This window comes from Macrobrachium nipponense, chromosome 8 (assembly GCF_015104395.2).
Source record: "Macrobrachium nipponense isolate FS-2020 chromosome 8, ASM1510439v2, whole genome shotgun sequence".
In the NCBI taxonomy this organism is placed as follows: domain Eukaryota; kingdom Metazoa; phylum Arthropoda; class Malacostraca; order Decapoda; family Palaemonidae; genus Macrobrachium; species Macrobrachium nipponense.
Genome location: NC_087203.1, coordinates 81,940,020 through 81,955,947, shown reverse-complemented (window position 1 = coordinate 81,955,947; position 15,928 = coordinate 81,940,020). Strand labels below are relative to the sequence as shown.

Here is a 15,928-nt window from a genome sequence, read left to right as displayed (position 1 = left end):
ATTACTTTCAACAAAGCTGGAAAATGTTTGCTAAACTCTTGAACAAGGTGGTTAGGCAGTAACTACCATCCAATAGGCGGGAATACCTGCCTGCCTGGATGTAAGCATTCCAGTTTGCTTTCAGCTGTCATGCGATGCAGGCGTGTTTTTGTGAGCTCATGCTCGATTTTCCCAGTGGGATCTTTTCTTTTCTTAGTTTTTTGTGCACTGAATATACTGTGTTTCATATTTATTAATATATAAACCCACAATTTGTGATAGCCTTGCAGGCTGCCTTCCCCCAGTGTGTGTGTCTCAGGACCGTGGCCAAGGGCGTAACATTCACCCCCAGTCACATCCTCATACCCTATGCTTGTAAGGGCACAACTTTTTTTTTGTATTATTATTATTATTTGTGGGTTTTGCTCTTGCCGCATGCGCTGTTGGAGAGTTTGCCAGGAGAAAATGTCAGATGGGGATTGTTGAGCATCGTCGGAAGTTTTTCGCTTCCAATGGCATCCTTGGTAGCTTTTCCTTCGTTAATCTCTCTCCCAGTACTGTAAGTTCTTGTTAATCTCTCTCCCAGTACTTTTTCCTTATGGCGTTCTCTCCTTCAACAGTGATCTCTCCTTCACCCTCTTTGCTTGGTTGTCAGGTGAGGAGGGCAATTACCCTCAGAGTGAGAGGAGTCCTCTACAAATTTTTTTTTTTTTTCAGGTTGACAGTGACCATCATAGGCACAACAGTAGATGGCTGAATTGTCATTGTTGGTGTTCCTTTTTTTTTTAGGATTTTCAACTTTGGCACTCCTGTATGCTATGGCACCGCCTTGTTGTACCTGTAGTCTGTCTTCTCTGCTATGCCTCCTGTTTTGATTGCTCCTGTTTCCCTGACAACCAGTCATGAGGCAGCTCCTGCTGTGCCCCCTGCCCTAGCTACCTGGATTGCTCCTGTTGCTGTTACTGACATTCCTATGGTTATTGTTGGTTGGGCTGCTCTCGTATATTCTCCTACTGCAGCTGCCCTGGTCACTCCTGTTGCTACTCCTGTAGATGTCAGAGAGGAGTTCAAGGAAAAATTCCTGAGAGATGAGCACCTCCTTCAAACTTATCCTAGTCTGCATCTTCTGCTGCCATGTCCCCTTCTTCTGAGGCTCATCGGTTGAGAGAGAATAAATGCCCTTTCTACCCTGTTACCTGTTCTTTATAACCCTCTTGGGTTGTTGAGAGATGGTGTAATAAAGAAACAAGAAAAGAACTTTCCGATAATCCAATCAGTTCGTCTCTTGGAATTCGGCTGAAGTTGTTAGTATCTCGACATTGATCCTCGTCTCATCTTGACATACACTCAAGTTGGTTGATAAGCTTCATTAGGTTCTGTCAAATCTCCCTTCAAGGAGAGAAAATCGGGAGTTTCATGCTTGAAAAACTAGGGTTTTTCTTTGGGGAATGAATACCCTTGATTTTCATTTATCAGAGATCTTTGCGCGGATTCTTCAGCACATTGATCTTGGGAATAGGACCACAGTTTCCCCTGTGAACAACCTTCACTGCTCGAGGGTCTTGATCTTCCAGGAGTGACAAGGCTTTTCGTAGGGTGCCTCATTCTTTGCTGGTGATAGCATTCTTGACAAGAAAAATACCTTTTCTCCAGACAAGGAATTCATTCCCAGTTTTGAGACGCCCAATCAAGCTCTCTTCCCCTCTGTTACAGCAACAGGAGCGATTCTTCTTTATCAATCTTGGGTCTGACGCTGTTTCTTGTTGCCACCAAGGGTATATCCTTTTGCAACGAGACAGCAAGCCTGGAGGACACCGCTATGGTTTCCCTCCAGGTGGTTCCCTATGAGATTTCATCCCAATCCAACACCAGTCAGCAACCTGTGTCCTAATTCAGATCTCCAGTTTGTAAGTTCCAAGGTTGTCTCGACCCTTAGGAATGAGCCTTTATTTGGTTTTGCCTCTCTCTCTCTCTCTTAGGGAGTGATGGATGCTGCCGCAGTCAAGGAACATACCAAGGAGCCTGCCTTGTCCTCCGTGCAAGGCATAAAGTCTCAGGCTGCTAAAGATGATCATGAAATAGTCAGCCATCTTCTTTCTCTTTTGAGAGAGTGCACATTCGTGTTTCTCCTTCAACCTTTTTTCCAATTGGGAAGAAGGCAAAGGGAAAGGCATAGAGAAGAACACTTGTAATAGGCGTACTCCTACTGCTGGTACTAGAAAGAAGAATTGCCTGTTGATTGTCTGGACTTGATATGACTTAGTCGAGACCCAGTAGTAGGTATTCTTCAGAAGAAGTACCTGCTTTCTTATGGGTCTCGGCCGTCTTCCATAGAACTTCCGCCTCTCCTGTGTTCTTGTATCGGGAACAGCCATTTGGCTAAGAGCTAGTCCATCTTTGGCATCCTGTTGTTATCATAGAAGCCTCCCTTTGAGACAACTTTGACTTTATTCTCTTCATTAAAGAATAAAGGAGGTCTGCTGCCAGTCCTTAATTCTTTTCCTCTTGAATGTTGAGGAAGGAATTAGGTGGTGTGCTCAACAGTATCCTTTGAATATACGTATTTGTATATTCTCCTCGAAACATGCATCTGTTATCAGATGCACCAACCGAGTAATAGGCGCATACCTGTGGGACAATTATCTTCAGGTGTGTGACCGAGGCGATAAGCACCTCCTCATCAATATCCTGAAACTGAAGGCAGCCATTTGGGCCTCCCAAGAGTTTCAGGATTTGATTTTGATGCAACCAGTGGTGTTGTTAAGCAGCAACACCACAGTGTGGCATTACTCACCAAACAAGATTTTCATTTCCCTCTTGTTGCTGTTAGCATGCTGGTGCTTGGGGTAACTGTTGTGCACTCGATAGTTCTATCAGTCAAACACATTTCAAGATGAAACTCAGCCTCGGGATTTTGAGTGAGGGGCTAGGTACTGCTTTCTCATAGAGAGATTGTTTGCCTTAGTATCGTTTCTCCTCAGTTGATGGTTAACTACTAATGAGGAACCTTTCTGTGTAGCATTCACAGAGACCTAAGATCTCTGGGAGGCATTTGACTCGTTTAGGGTTCCTGTCTTCTGCTTCTCACACGCCCTTGCGAGAATCGTTAGACACAGATATATCTCAGTAGACCCCTTATCATCTTTCTGTTAACCCCCCAGTACAACACAAGTCTGTAGGTCTTTTGCTCCACTGCACCTGACTCATGGGCCACTGCGATGACTCAGAATGACATTTTCAAACAAACTCAATAGTTTTGTCTTCTTTTTTCATTTTCTAATTTGCAAGGTGTTCAACAAACATTGTTCACCCTGAATTGAAAATAAATGATGGAAGACTTCGCATGTTGCCCAACTTGCCAACTCTGCTTCCAACGCAATGAGAGGAGTTCCTCCCTGACCCAACCTTCAATGTCAGTGGTACAAGAGCGGTTCCTCAAGCAGTACAATCCCTGTGTCTTCACAGCTGAAGAACTGTCCAGCTTTCCTTGTATGCATAGGCTATCTCACTGAGCAGCAACGAAATAGCTGGATAGCTCTTTCAGTCCTCTGTAACATTCCATGGATTAGAGCCATCTTCACTGATTGGTCTCATTGATGGACGTTTTTCTCTAGTCAGAATCATGAGAGTTACTTCTCTCTGATTCAATTGTGAAAGACAAAGGTCCATATTTCCCATAGTCTTTTGGGCCTCCCAAGAGTTTCAGGATTTGATTTTGATGCACCCAGTGTTGTTGTTAAGCAACAACACCACAGTGTGGCATTACTCACCAAACAAAAGTCATTTCCCTCTTGTTGCTGTTAGCATGCTGGTGCTTGAGGGTAACTGTTGTGCACTCGATAGTTCTATCAGCCAAACACACTTCAAGATGAAACTCAGCCTCCGGATTTGAGTGAGGGGCAAGGTACTGCTTTCTCATGGAGAGATTTCTGGCCTTAGTATTGTTTCTCCTGAGTTGAGGGTTAACTACTAATGAGGAACCTCTCTGTCTAGCATTCACAGAGATCTAAGGCCTCTGGGAGGCATTCAACTCGTTTAGGGTTCCTGTCTTCTGCTCTGCACACGCCCTTGCGAGAATCATCAGACACAGATATATATCTCAGTATACACATCATCTTTATGTTAACCCCCCAGTACAACAGAAGTCTGTAGGCCTTTTGCTCCATTGCACCTGACTCATGGGCCACTGCAATAACTCAGAATGACATTTTCAAACAAACTCAATAGTTTTGTCTTCTCTGCATTTTCTAATTTGCAAGATGTTCAACAAACATTGTTCACCCTGAATTGAAAATAAATGATGGAAGACTTCGCTTGTTGCCTGACTTTCCAACTCTGCTTCCAACGCAATGAGAGGAGTTCCTCCCTGACCCAACCTTCAATGTCAGTGGTACAAGAGCAGGTTCCTCAAGCAGTACAATCCCTGTGTCTTCACAGCTGAAGAACTATTCAGCTTTCCTTGTATGCATAGGCTATCTCGCTGAGCAGCAACGAAATAGCTGGATAACTCTTTCAGTCCTCTGTAACATTCCATGGATTAGAGCCATCTTCACTGATTGGTCTCATTGATGGAAGTTTTTCTCTGGTCAGAATCGTGACAGTTACTTCTCTTTGATTCAATTGTGAAAGACATAGGTCCCCATTCGCCATATTCTTTCACATAAATACAGTGGTACCTCACATTGTCTTTCTTCCTTCGGGTCTTTCTCCACAAGTCCTAGGAACCTTTTTTCCTTGGATCTGTGGTGGACGCTCAACAAGTTGTGTTTTCTTACTCTGCTCCTTTAAGAGGACAAGTTGCATCTCGCCTAAGATGCGTGGTTCTAGGGGTGGGAAGGATTCAAGAGTGACTGGCCTCTCCTCCTCCTTCCTTGTTCTTCTACTTCTCTTCCCTCCAGTTGAGAATAGGACTCGAACCTACACTTGCTGACCTGGCGTCTGATGTGGTAAGTCTACACATCGAGCTTCCTTTCTATTTTTCTTATTAGAATCATAGAAGCAATCCCACTCCTCTGACTTAATATTCTTTCCAGCCTTTTCCTCACTCATTTGTAAAGGCCCAGAAGTCTGACTCTTGATCCTGCAATACTTATACTCCGATTTATATGTCAGAGGCAAGGTAGTCCTCTTAGCTTTTTCAACCATGAGGACTAGCCCCTCAGTGTGAAGCCTGAGCTGAAAGGCAAACTGGAATACAGGCGGTCCCTGGGTTACGACGGGTCCGGCTTACTACGTTCCGAGGTTACGACGCTTTTTCTTAAATATTCATTGAAAAATCCGCCCTGGGTTACGACGCTTGTTCCGAGGTTACGACGCTGACGCTTCCGACGCTCCGAGTTAACGACGCTTTTAAAAAATGCATACTACAATAAGAATCCTTTATAGTTTAGCACAGTATACAGGCAGTCCCGGGTTACGACGGGGGTTCCGTTCTTGAGGCGCGTCGTAAGCCGAAAAATCGTCGTAAGCCGGAACGACACTTGGAAATATGCCTTAAACTAAGAAAAAGTTAGAGGACCTTACCTGTGTGACATGCAAGTATATTGCATGATGTGTAGTGTGGTTATTTCAATGGCAAAGGATGGTTCTTGAAGGTATTAATTCTTTATTAAACTCTTGTGACACTATAAAGCACAATGTACTACACTTAATCCTTAGGTTAGATTATACACTAAACACTATATTATGCACTGTACACTTCGTAGTAGTATTTGGTAGATCCTGGAGTACACTAAAATCCCAGTCTGGTAGCTATGGAAGGTAAAAGTATAACACAATTAGTACAAAATACTACACAAAGTCCTGAATGCAAGTAAATTATAGATATCAAGAGTAAAAGAGTTAATGTATGTTAATTAATTCCTTACTTTTAGTTTATAATTCCTTACTTTGAGTTATATCAAGAGTAAAAAAGTTAATGTATGTGAATTAATTCCTTACTTTTAGTTTAAAGTGTCCTGCTATGTAACCCTGGATGCACAAAGTCTTATGTGGCCCCATAGCCTACATCATTCAGGGTTCTGGAATGTACAAAAAATAATTAGTATGTCAGTAAGTACTCTATGCATAGTAAGTTACATACAGTAATATGCACCATACAGTGTTTAATATCACATATATAACATGTATAAAACTTAGTTAATGTATGTTAATTAATTCCTTACCTTTAGTTTAAAGTTTGGCGTTCAATGGTAACCCTGGATGGACAAAAAAAAAAAACGTCTTATGTGGCCCCTATAGCCTACATCATTCAGGGGGTTCTGGAATGTACAAAAAATAATTTTGTCAGTAAGTACCTCTATGCATAGTAAGATTACATACAGTAATATGCACCATACAGTGGTTTAATATCAACTGGTATGCATATTGTAAATGATTGGTCTACACCCCCCATGTTCAGCAGGGAGTGTACAGTATGTAATTCCATGAGGGACCTTGATCACTTATCCCATGTGAGAGATCTTGGTCACTTTTTTTTAGTATGTACGTATAAAACTTACTTAATGTATGTTTACTACTATGTATAATTCCTTACCTTTAGTACAGTAGTACATAGTTTACAGTTGTCGTGCTATGTTATGTAGTAACCCTCCGACAAAAGTTTTTATGTGGCCCCCATAGCCTGCATCATGGAGGGGGTCCTGGTTTTCTGAATGTACCAAAAAAAGTATCAAAGTTAATCATGTTATGATGTTTTAGTAAGTTACATACAGTAACCTATGTACAGTGGTTATAAACATGTATGTACATAATCAAACTTGGTTGGAAATTCCTGTAAAAAAAAAGTTATGTACGTATGTAATATGTACTACTGTATGTCCAAAAACCTTACTGTTCATACTTTGTTACACTACATGTTACATGTGATACGTATACTTTCCTGAAGGGTTTTTTCCATCCAAAAAAGGAAAAATGGCTTCTACTTGTAGTTATCCCTTGATGACACTTGTAGTAGTAATTTGTTAGTAACAACCTGGAGTTGTGTGAAAAATGTTTTGGTTCTGGAAGGAAAAAGTAACAAAATTAGTGTACAAAATATACACTACAGAAAGTTGTGAATGCAATATGTTAATTACTGTAGATATATCAAGAGTACTAAAAGAGTTAATGTATGTTAATTAATTCCTTACTTTTAGTTTAAAGTTGTCGTTCAATGTAACCCTGGATGGACAAAGTCTTATGTGGCCCCAATAGCCTACATCATTCAGGGGGTTCTGGAATGTACAAAAATAATTTTGTCAGTAAGTACTCTATGCATAGTAAGTTACATACAGTAATATGCACCATACAGTGGTTTAATATCACATATAACATGTAGTATAAAACTTAATTTAGAAATTCCTTACATAACTTACCAACTTTTAGTGAGTCTCAAAGCTGTTACCTAGGTTGTGGGAGATGGAGGTGGAGGTGTAGAGCATTCATGATAAGGATGCATTCCAAACCTAACTTCAGTGTGCTTTATCACAGATAACAGGCTAGGTATGATGGGCAGTCTGGAATGAAGAATTAATATTAAAGGACAGTATGTAACCACTTAGTACAAAATTTATTGTACGTATGCAAACATTAAACACAACTGAGAATTCCTTACCTTCAGCAAAATGAAGACATGTAGGCTATGTAGAGGTCTGGTTTATGTAAGTCACAGGTGCATGCCAGTCTGGAATGATAATGTAATAGTACATATGATTATATAGTATGTTATGTTACATACATAACATGGTTATTTTTACATATGTAATAATAAAACATTAATAAAAAAAAATGTCCTTACCAAATTCTAGTGGTTGGCTTGCTTACTGGGATGGCCATATGGTACATGAGAGTGGGTGGCTGGGCTATGGAGTGGGATGGGCAGGTGCTTGGGAGTCTGGAATGATAAAAAATATATAAAATGATAGTTACTACTACTGTGAACTACTGCACATGTTATTACTGTTTGACATATGTAGTGTGTTAATACGTATGTTCAATATAAAAAATGAAGAATTCTTTTACCTGAAGGAATGGGAGAGGTGATACTACTCGTATCAACTGATTTGGGCTCTGGAGAGGTGATACTCGTATCAACTGATGAGGGAACATCTACATCTGGAAAGAATGATAGGGTACATAAATATATTATAAGGTGGATGTAATTGTAGCATATGTACACTTTTAATAAAATTTCTATTAGCAATTTATAAAACATTTTATACAAATTTGTTAAGGATTCCTTACCTGATGTATAGGGCAAGGCATCAAAACCATGGAAAGGCTCAGGGTCATCTGGGTCACTGTCACTATCAAAGGGGTCTGAAATGAAAAAAAAAAAAAAATAATAAGGTTATGCAACATCAAACACATTGTACCACTATGTAAGTTAGTGTACGTATGTATGTAGGGTGTAAACAATTTCCAACATGAAAATGAGAAAAATGAAATTGCTTACCTGATTGTAGTACACGTACAGGTGGGCGGGCTGATACAGAGGGTCCAGGTACAGGGGGATCTGGAACTGTCACAGGTAGTACAGGGAGATCTGGAACTGTCACAGGTAGTACAGGGAGATCTGGAACTGTCACAGGTAGTACAGGGGGATCTGGAACTGTCACCACTTCTGCAATAAAATACAAATGATGAAATTAATGAAGTTACAATTTACTCTTACATTTTGTTGTTACATTAAAAAATTAACACATTTTAATATGTACACTATGTAAACACATAAATTAGTAAAACAGTTCAGAATTCCTTACCAGGACTAGGAGTGGGAGGTGGTGGTACTGGAGACTTGTGAAAGAAAGTGTCAAGCCTGGACTGCACACTTCTCTTCGTCTGCTTCTCCTTCAGGGTCTCCTTGTAGAAAGTCACCAAATCCATGATTCCTCTCTTGATTTTGTCAAACCTAGAAACGTTAGGGTCTTCTGCCTCAAAAGAAGCCAAGGCTCTCTCCAGATGAGTAAAACCCTCTGACAAGCCTTTCACAGTTAATGACCTGGGTTTTGGCTCTGGTGCCGCCTCCTCTTCCTCAATCATTTGTTGTTCAAGTTCTAGTAAGTCCTCTGCAGACAATTCCTCTCCATGGGAAGCCAGCAGCTCTGTTACATCATCAGGTTCAAGATCTAGTTTCAGCCTCTTGCTTAGCCCTACGATCTTCCTCGTCACAGTCTCGACGTCTTCTGCCTGGTCAAAGCCTTCAAAACTGTGCACAAACTGTGGACACAGTTTCCTCCAGGCCCCATTTAAAGTGGTCGTCTTCACCTCGTCCCAAGCACTTGCAATGTTCTTCACTGCATCTGCAATGTTGTAAGCCCTTCCAGAATTGCTTCAGTGTCAACTCCTTGTTAGCTTCTATGGCCCTCAAAGCAAAAACGTATGGTCCTTCTAAGGTAGTAAGCCTTGAAATTAGCTATTACTCCCTGGTCCATTGGCTGTATCAGCGATGTGGTATTGGGTGGGAGGTACACCACCTTCACATTAGGATGCATGTCGCTCAAATTTGAAGGGTGACCAGGGGCATTGTCCAGGACTAAGAGGGCCTTAAAAGGCAGACCCTTCGAAGTCAAATACCGCTCCACTGCTGGCACGAAATGGTCATTGAACCAATCTTCGAAGACCATTAAGGTAACCCACGCCTTCTTGTTAGATTTCCAAATCACAGGGAGTTGACTCTTGAAAATGCCCTTGAAAGCCCTGGGATTCTCGGCCAAATACACCAGCAAGGGCTTCAGTTTCAAATCACCACTTGCATTGGCCCCAAACAGCAAAGTCAGTCGCTCCTTTCCAGCTTTATGGCCAGGTGCTGACTTCTCCTCCTTGGAAAGGTACGTTCGATTTGGCATTCTTTTCCAAAATAATCCAGTCTCATCCACATTAAAGACTTGGTCAGCCGTGTAACCACCATCCTTAATTATCTCAGCCAAACCACCTGGAAAACTTTCTGCTGCTTCGCTATCAGCACTAGCAGCTTCACCTTGCAGCTTCACATTATGCAAATTTGCACGAGCCTTAAAACGGTTAAACCAACCTCTACTCGCGGAAAATTCACCACCAGCACTGCCTTCGCCAAACTTTTTCACTACTGCCTCATGCAGCGCTCTAGCCTTCTCCTGGATTACACTTAAGCTCACCGGAACACGTCGCTGGTTCTGGTCCTCCAGCCAGATCATGAGCAATTTCTCCATTTCAACAATGCTCTGGCTACGTTGCTTCTCGTTTATCACCGTTGACTTCATCGGTGCAGCATCCTTAACATGCTTCAGAATACGTTCCTTATCCTTCACAATGGTTACCACCGTGGTCCTGCTCAAGCCTAAAGAACGGCCTATTTCGGTGTTAGTTTTCTCCCTTCTCCGAACGCTTTATCACGTCATATTTGACCTCCATCGTGATGACCTTCCTCTTCTTGGATGAACTATCATCGGAGGAAGTACTTTGGCGTTTAGGAGCCATTGTAAATTTGCGAAAATGGCAAGGAATTTCAGCAACGTCTCAGCACACAACCTAGTGAAATGCAGGCAGGCACGCGATTGAAGTGGCGTCCTTTCATATTGTTACGCTTGGCGTCCTCGACCGTCCGAGGTCGTTGTTCAAGGTCAATTTACCATACAGTTTAATAGCGTTAATTAATTTATGCACCTCCGCTCAAAAACTAGTTCTGCATATGAGGTATCGTTAAAAGCATAACAAAACGTCGTAACCTTGGAATTTGTGTTGTAATCTAACCAGAAACTTAGTTTTTTTAATTATGTACTGGAAACAAGCAATGATTTTTTCATTATATTTGCGCTTTTGGACTGTTTTTAAACTGCGCATCCCAACAAGCTAGTGTATTCATTCGCCCGCAAACTAGTTCCGCATATACGGCGTCACTAAAAAAATTCAAAAAATACGAAAAAAAAAAATGTCAAAAATCATCATAACCTCAAATTTTTGGTGTAATGTAACCAAAAACATATTTTTATTATGTACTGTGCTAAACTATAAAGGATTTTTATCATAGCATGCGTTTTTTAAAAGCGTCGTTAACTCGGAGCGTCGGAAGCGTCAGCGTCGTAACCTCGGAACAAGCGTCGTAACCCAGGACGGATTTTCCATTGAATATTTAAGAAAAAAGCGTCGTAACCTCGGAACGTCGTAAGCCGGGGACTGCCTGTATTAATAAAAATAAGTTTTTGGTTAGATTACAACAAAAATTATGATGATTTTCGACACTTTTTATGTCGTATTTTTTAAAATTTTTTAGTGACGCCTCATATGCGGAACTAGTTTCCGAGCGAATGAATACACTAGCTTGGGATGCGCAGTTTATAACAGTCCAAAAGCGCAAATAATGAAAAAATCATTGCTTGTTTCCAGTATACATAATTAACAAAACTAAGTTTCTGGTTAGATTACAACGCAAATTCCAAGGTTACGATGGTTTTTTATGCCTTTTAACGATACCTCATACGCAGAACTAGTTTCTGAGCGGAGGGCGCATAAATTAATTTACGCTATTAAACTGTATGGTAACCATAGTCAAGGATAAGGAACGCATTCTCAAACAGTATACATATCCTTTAATACAAAACCAGCAACAAAAATATCTTTGAAACATTATTTCACTTAAAGAATCCATTTATACTCTACTTAGACTTGGATATAAAAACCATAGTTTCTCTCTCTCTCTCTCTCTCTCTCTCTCTCTCTCTCTCTCTCTCTTTGTATTTTCCGACGAAAATAATCACTAATTAGTGTATTTTGATGTTTATTTTCATGACTAAATACATTTTTATAATACAAAAATGATTTACTAATTTTCAAATATTAATTTTGATTAATACTGTATTAGTAAGTTTAATAAGTTGAAATGATATCACATAATAAAAATAATAATTTCTCTCTCTCTCTCTCTCTCTCTCTCTCTCTCTCTCTCTCTCTCTCTCTCTCTCTCTCTCTCTCTCTCTCTACTACAAAGATGTACCTATGTTTTTTTGTATGATAAATAAATGATTTACTATTTTCAAATATTAATATTAATTTATACTGCAATAATATCAATTCATTAAAGAAAATACCATAGTGAATTAGTAAGATTTTAGCTTATATTTAAAAAATTATGGAAGAATGAAGGAAATCCCAGTCTTCTTTCAGTAACTTTTCCTCGAGATCCAGGTACTAAAACTGTCAGATATATCAAGTTCTGTGACAGCCAGGAAGGGGAAGAGCTGCAGTGTTGCAATCACGTGTTCCTGGGATCTCTCTCTCTCTCTCTCTCTCTCTCTCTCTCTCTCTCTCTCTCTCTCTCTCTCTCTCTCTCTCTCTCTCTCTCATTTACTGAGACTAGAGATTTTTTATGTACTTGTACTATTTGTTTTTATACTTTCAAATAATAATAATAATAATAATAATAATAATAACTGTAATTACAAAATTCATATGTGATAGTATTTTAAAGAAATACAATACGTACTAATCTATCCAAGTCACTTTTAATTAAGGTTAACTCTCTCTCTCTCTCTTTTTTGCCACACAAGATAATAATGTGTCATAGTGGTAACTCCCTCCCTCTCTTTCGCTGGAAGCGTTATAAGTATTTTTTGAGAGAACAGAGAGAGATAAACACTCTCCTCTCTTTTACGAGATGAAAGAATTTTTATTGTACTAGTATGTAAAATGTTTATTGATAATTTCAGTTATTTAATAATAATAATTAAAACTGTAATTACAGAATTCATAATGGTCGTATTTTAAAGAGATGAAAATGACCTTCCATTTCACTTGTAAGGATAATTCCTCTTTCATACTGAGATGAGAGCAAATTTATGGTAGATGCACGTGTTTATTATATTTTCAAATAATAATAATAATAATAATAATAATAATAATAGTAATAATACGATACTAATTTCAAAAGAAAATTCTTCCCTTCGTCTTTTTTTCTGTCCCAGTGACACTCGGAGCTTAACAATGCCATACAATGGTCAACGAATTAAATGGTTTTATGTAATCTCTCTCTCTCTCTCTCTCTCTCTCTCGTCCTCGTCTCTCTCTCTCTCTCTCTCTCCCCTCTCTCTCTCTCTCTCTCTCTTGTATTTTAATGAAAATATACAGTAATTTGTGAATACACATTGTTGCACATGAAAAAAGTAAATTAGTGATAATTTTAGAGATACGGCCCTAAGAAAAATTGCAAATTAGTGAAATTTTCCCTGTGGACATGTTTTCAAGAACGTCGTTCCGGCTTACGACAATTTTCGGGTTACGACGCGTCTTAAGAACAGAACCCCCATCGTAACCCGGGGACTGCCTGTACTTACATTTGGCAGGTAGGTATTCCCGCCTACTGGACAGTAGTTACTGCTTAACTACCTTGTTTAAAAGTTTAGCAGCCATTTTCCAGCTTCACCGAAAGTAATTCTTAAGGTAAAGGACCTCACGTTTATATAGCTAGGAAAAATACAATTTATTTTTAAAAATTGTCATAATTCAACTTCCCATGGAACGTACAGACAAGTTTTTAGTTTTTTCTTACAATGTTTGCATTTGCATTTCTTCCTCTTTTCATTGATGTGTTCTTTTCTTAAATTGGCTAACCTTAAAGTTTGCCCAGTCTTTGGGGTGTGCTTAATGTATATTTAGCCAGTCACTTAACCTTTAATAGATGGGCACCATCATATAAGTATCAATGACAGGTTTTTGATGGTGGCCCATAAATGACTCATGGCAACTGGGGTAGCTCGGCTTAGGACGAGAGGGAGATCAGTATGCCTCTTGATCTGATGGGGGAATGTATTGCCCCTCTGTATACCATGATGTCTTTATTTATTTGCTCATAAATATACGCAGGGATTGCTATTTGTTTTAGTTCGTATCTGTTATGATAGTATTTCTGCTATAATTGTAATTTTGCAAAAAAATAATAGAAAAATAATTAAACCTACCAGAAAGTTACTGCATCTCCCCATCTCAGTAAATCATAAATATTTTACAACAAGTTTGTGTCTGATTTTAGTTCTTGTTTCTGATTTTAGTTCTTATCTGTTATGATATTGAGTGAGCTGTAATTATAACTTCCGGGATTCCCATGTAGTCTAGGTCTTCTATTATGCCCTTGCTATGTGGTTTTATGAGACATCTTGTTCTTGCTGTTATGTATATACTTGGAAATACTAAATGGAATTAAACAAATTTATTAAGTTAGGTATATGATGCTATGCAGATGTTGGTTGGGATATACAGTAGTCAGTTAGTTTTGGGTCATAGTCTTACACTTAAACACCTCTGAACTGAGGAACATTATTTGTAGAATCTAATACTATCATAAAAATCAGTCAGCATCATATAATTAAAACCAGTGCTGTAATTTGTAAGCAAATTATTAAAGTGTCAGAAAATTGTATTAAGCTAGTAATGCAATCTTCCCTTGAAATTTTAAAGTTCCATTTGCTGGCACGCCTCAGGTAGACTGTTTGAGAGTCCATTAGTGTGAGGAATAAAGGACTTCTTGAGCTGAGAAGTTTGACAGCACGGCATATTTATTGCATATTGGGAAGGTTGCAGTTAGTTAAGGTTATTAAGGCAATGCCCAGTTTATGGATGTCCAGGTTGGAGGGCTGTGGTCAGTCAATGATTGATGAAAATTGGAAAAATTCAAGTTGTTAAATTGGTTTCTGTAATTAGGTATATCATATGACTGTAAATATAAGGTATTACATAAAGATTTGTTGTATTTTTGTAGTTATCGGCAATTTCCCACAGCAACCCCATGAACTGGATTGTATGATTTATATTTAGTCAATACATTACAGTACGTAGTGTTACAATAAATCACAATAACTTTTATAGAAAATAATTATCAAGATAGAGAAATGGCCCCTTTTATTCTCCAATACTGGACAACCATGCTGAAGGTGAGCTTATTAACATTAAATTTTGTCCTAGTAATATTGTGGTGGATCAGCCTCAGGAGAGCTGTAGAATCCTGTACTATTTTGAAACAACTTATATGGTTTTATTTTCTAGATATCTTTATCTTGCAGTCCAACCATTCCATCTCCTTTTTACTGTCTTAAGCACAGAAGGGCTGAAAATGGTAGAGACCTAAATTTTATAAATCAGTCAGCATGAATATAATTCATTTTTAATATCAGGGAAAGTTTTTCTTTATAGTATTAGTTGAGTATTTTTGCATATTTTATTGATTAATGATACTACTTTCATTTTATTTCAAAACAATGAAGATGATGGATTTGTTTTGAATGTGGTGTAAAGAGATTTTCTAGACAGTTTGTTTAGTTTGATTCTTTTCTGTCTATACAGGAAATGTATGACATCCTTTCTTTTGCAGTTGGGTGCTCTTGAAGCTGAGAAAAAGGTGGCATTATTACTCAACTTGTGTGGATTGACAGAAGGTGAACTGAAAGTATATTTAAGAGATCCAAAGAGGGTATCTATCATCAAACAAAAATTGCCTCCTCATATGAGGAAGCTTCAAGCAAAATTGGATGAGAATTTGCATGAGTCAGGTATGTGTTGACAGTGTAATTAGACCATGACAATAAAGGGTATTATTGGAACTTTTTAACTTTTAATGGACGAGCATGATCATATGAGGATCTATAACAGGTTTTGGGTGATGGATGGTCTAACTCATTTGATTATTAATATTTCATCCCATACAATTTGGATGAATTTAGTGGGAAAGATGTTCATATCATTTCATTGGTCCATGAATGACCAATGGCAACTGTAGTAGCTCAGCACAGGACAAGGGGGATCAGTATGCCTTGAGACTTGATGGGGAAATGTATTGCCCCTCTCTATCCCATGACGTCTTTTTATTTATTTGCTCATAAATATACCCAGGGATTGGTGTTGGTTTTAGTTTCTGGAGGACTCAACAGAAACTACCAAAAATAGGTTTTTTCTATGTCAAAACCTGTTTTCCCACTTGTGTCTGTTGTGATTGTCAGAACTGATA

At 38.9% G+C, this 15,928-nt stretch overlaps 1 protein-coding gene and 1 long non-coding RNA gene across 6 annotated transcripts in view; one reads left to right on the top strand and one right to left on the bottom strand.

Annotated features, from left to right (window-relative positions):
* The window catches only part of LOC135222887 (coiled-coil domain-containing protein 77-like), a 343,870-nt gene that overhangs the window by 16,645 nt on the left and 311,297 nt on the right, over nt 1-15,928 (top strand). For all 5 annotated transcript variants that reach the window (XM_064261256.1, XM_064261254.1, XM_064261257.1 and 2 more), the window contains exon 5: nt 15,296-15,473. In XM_064261256.1, coding sequence (XP_064117326.1) covers nt 15,296-15,473 — 178 coding nt within the window. The remainder of the gene's footprint in view (nt 1-15,295; nt 15,474-15,928) is intronic.
* LOC135222885 (uncharacterized) lies at nt 7,574-8,095 on the bottom strand. The gene is made up of 3 exons (XR_010316378.1): nt 7,981-8,095; nt 7,757-7,852; nt 7,574-7,642 (listed from the first exon to the last, which is right to left on the bottom strand). It is a non-coding gene; the product is annotated as an uncharacterized LOC135222885 (long non-coding RNA).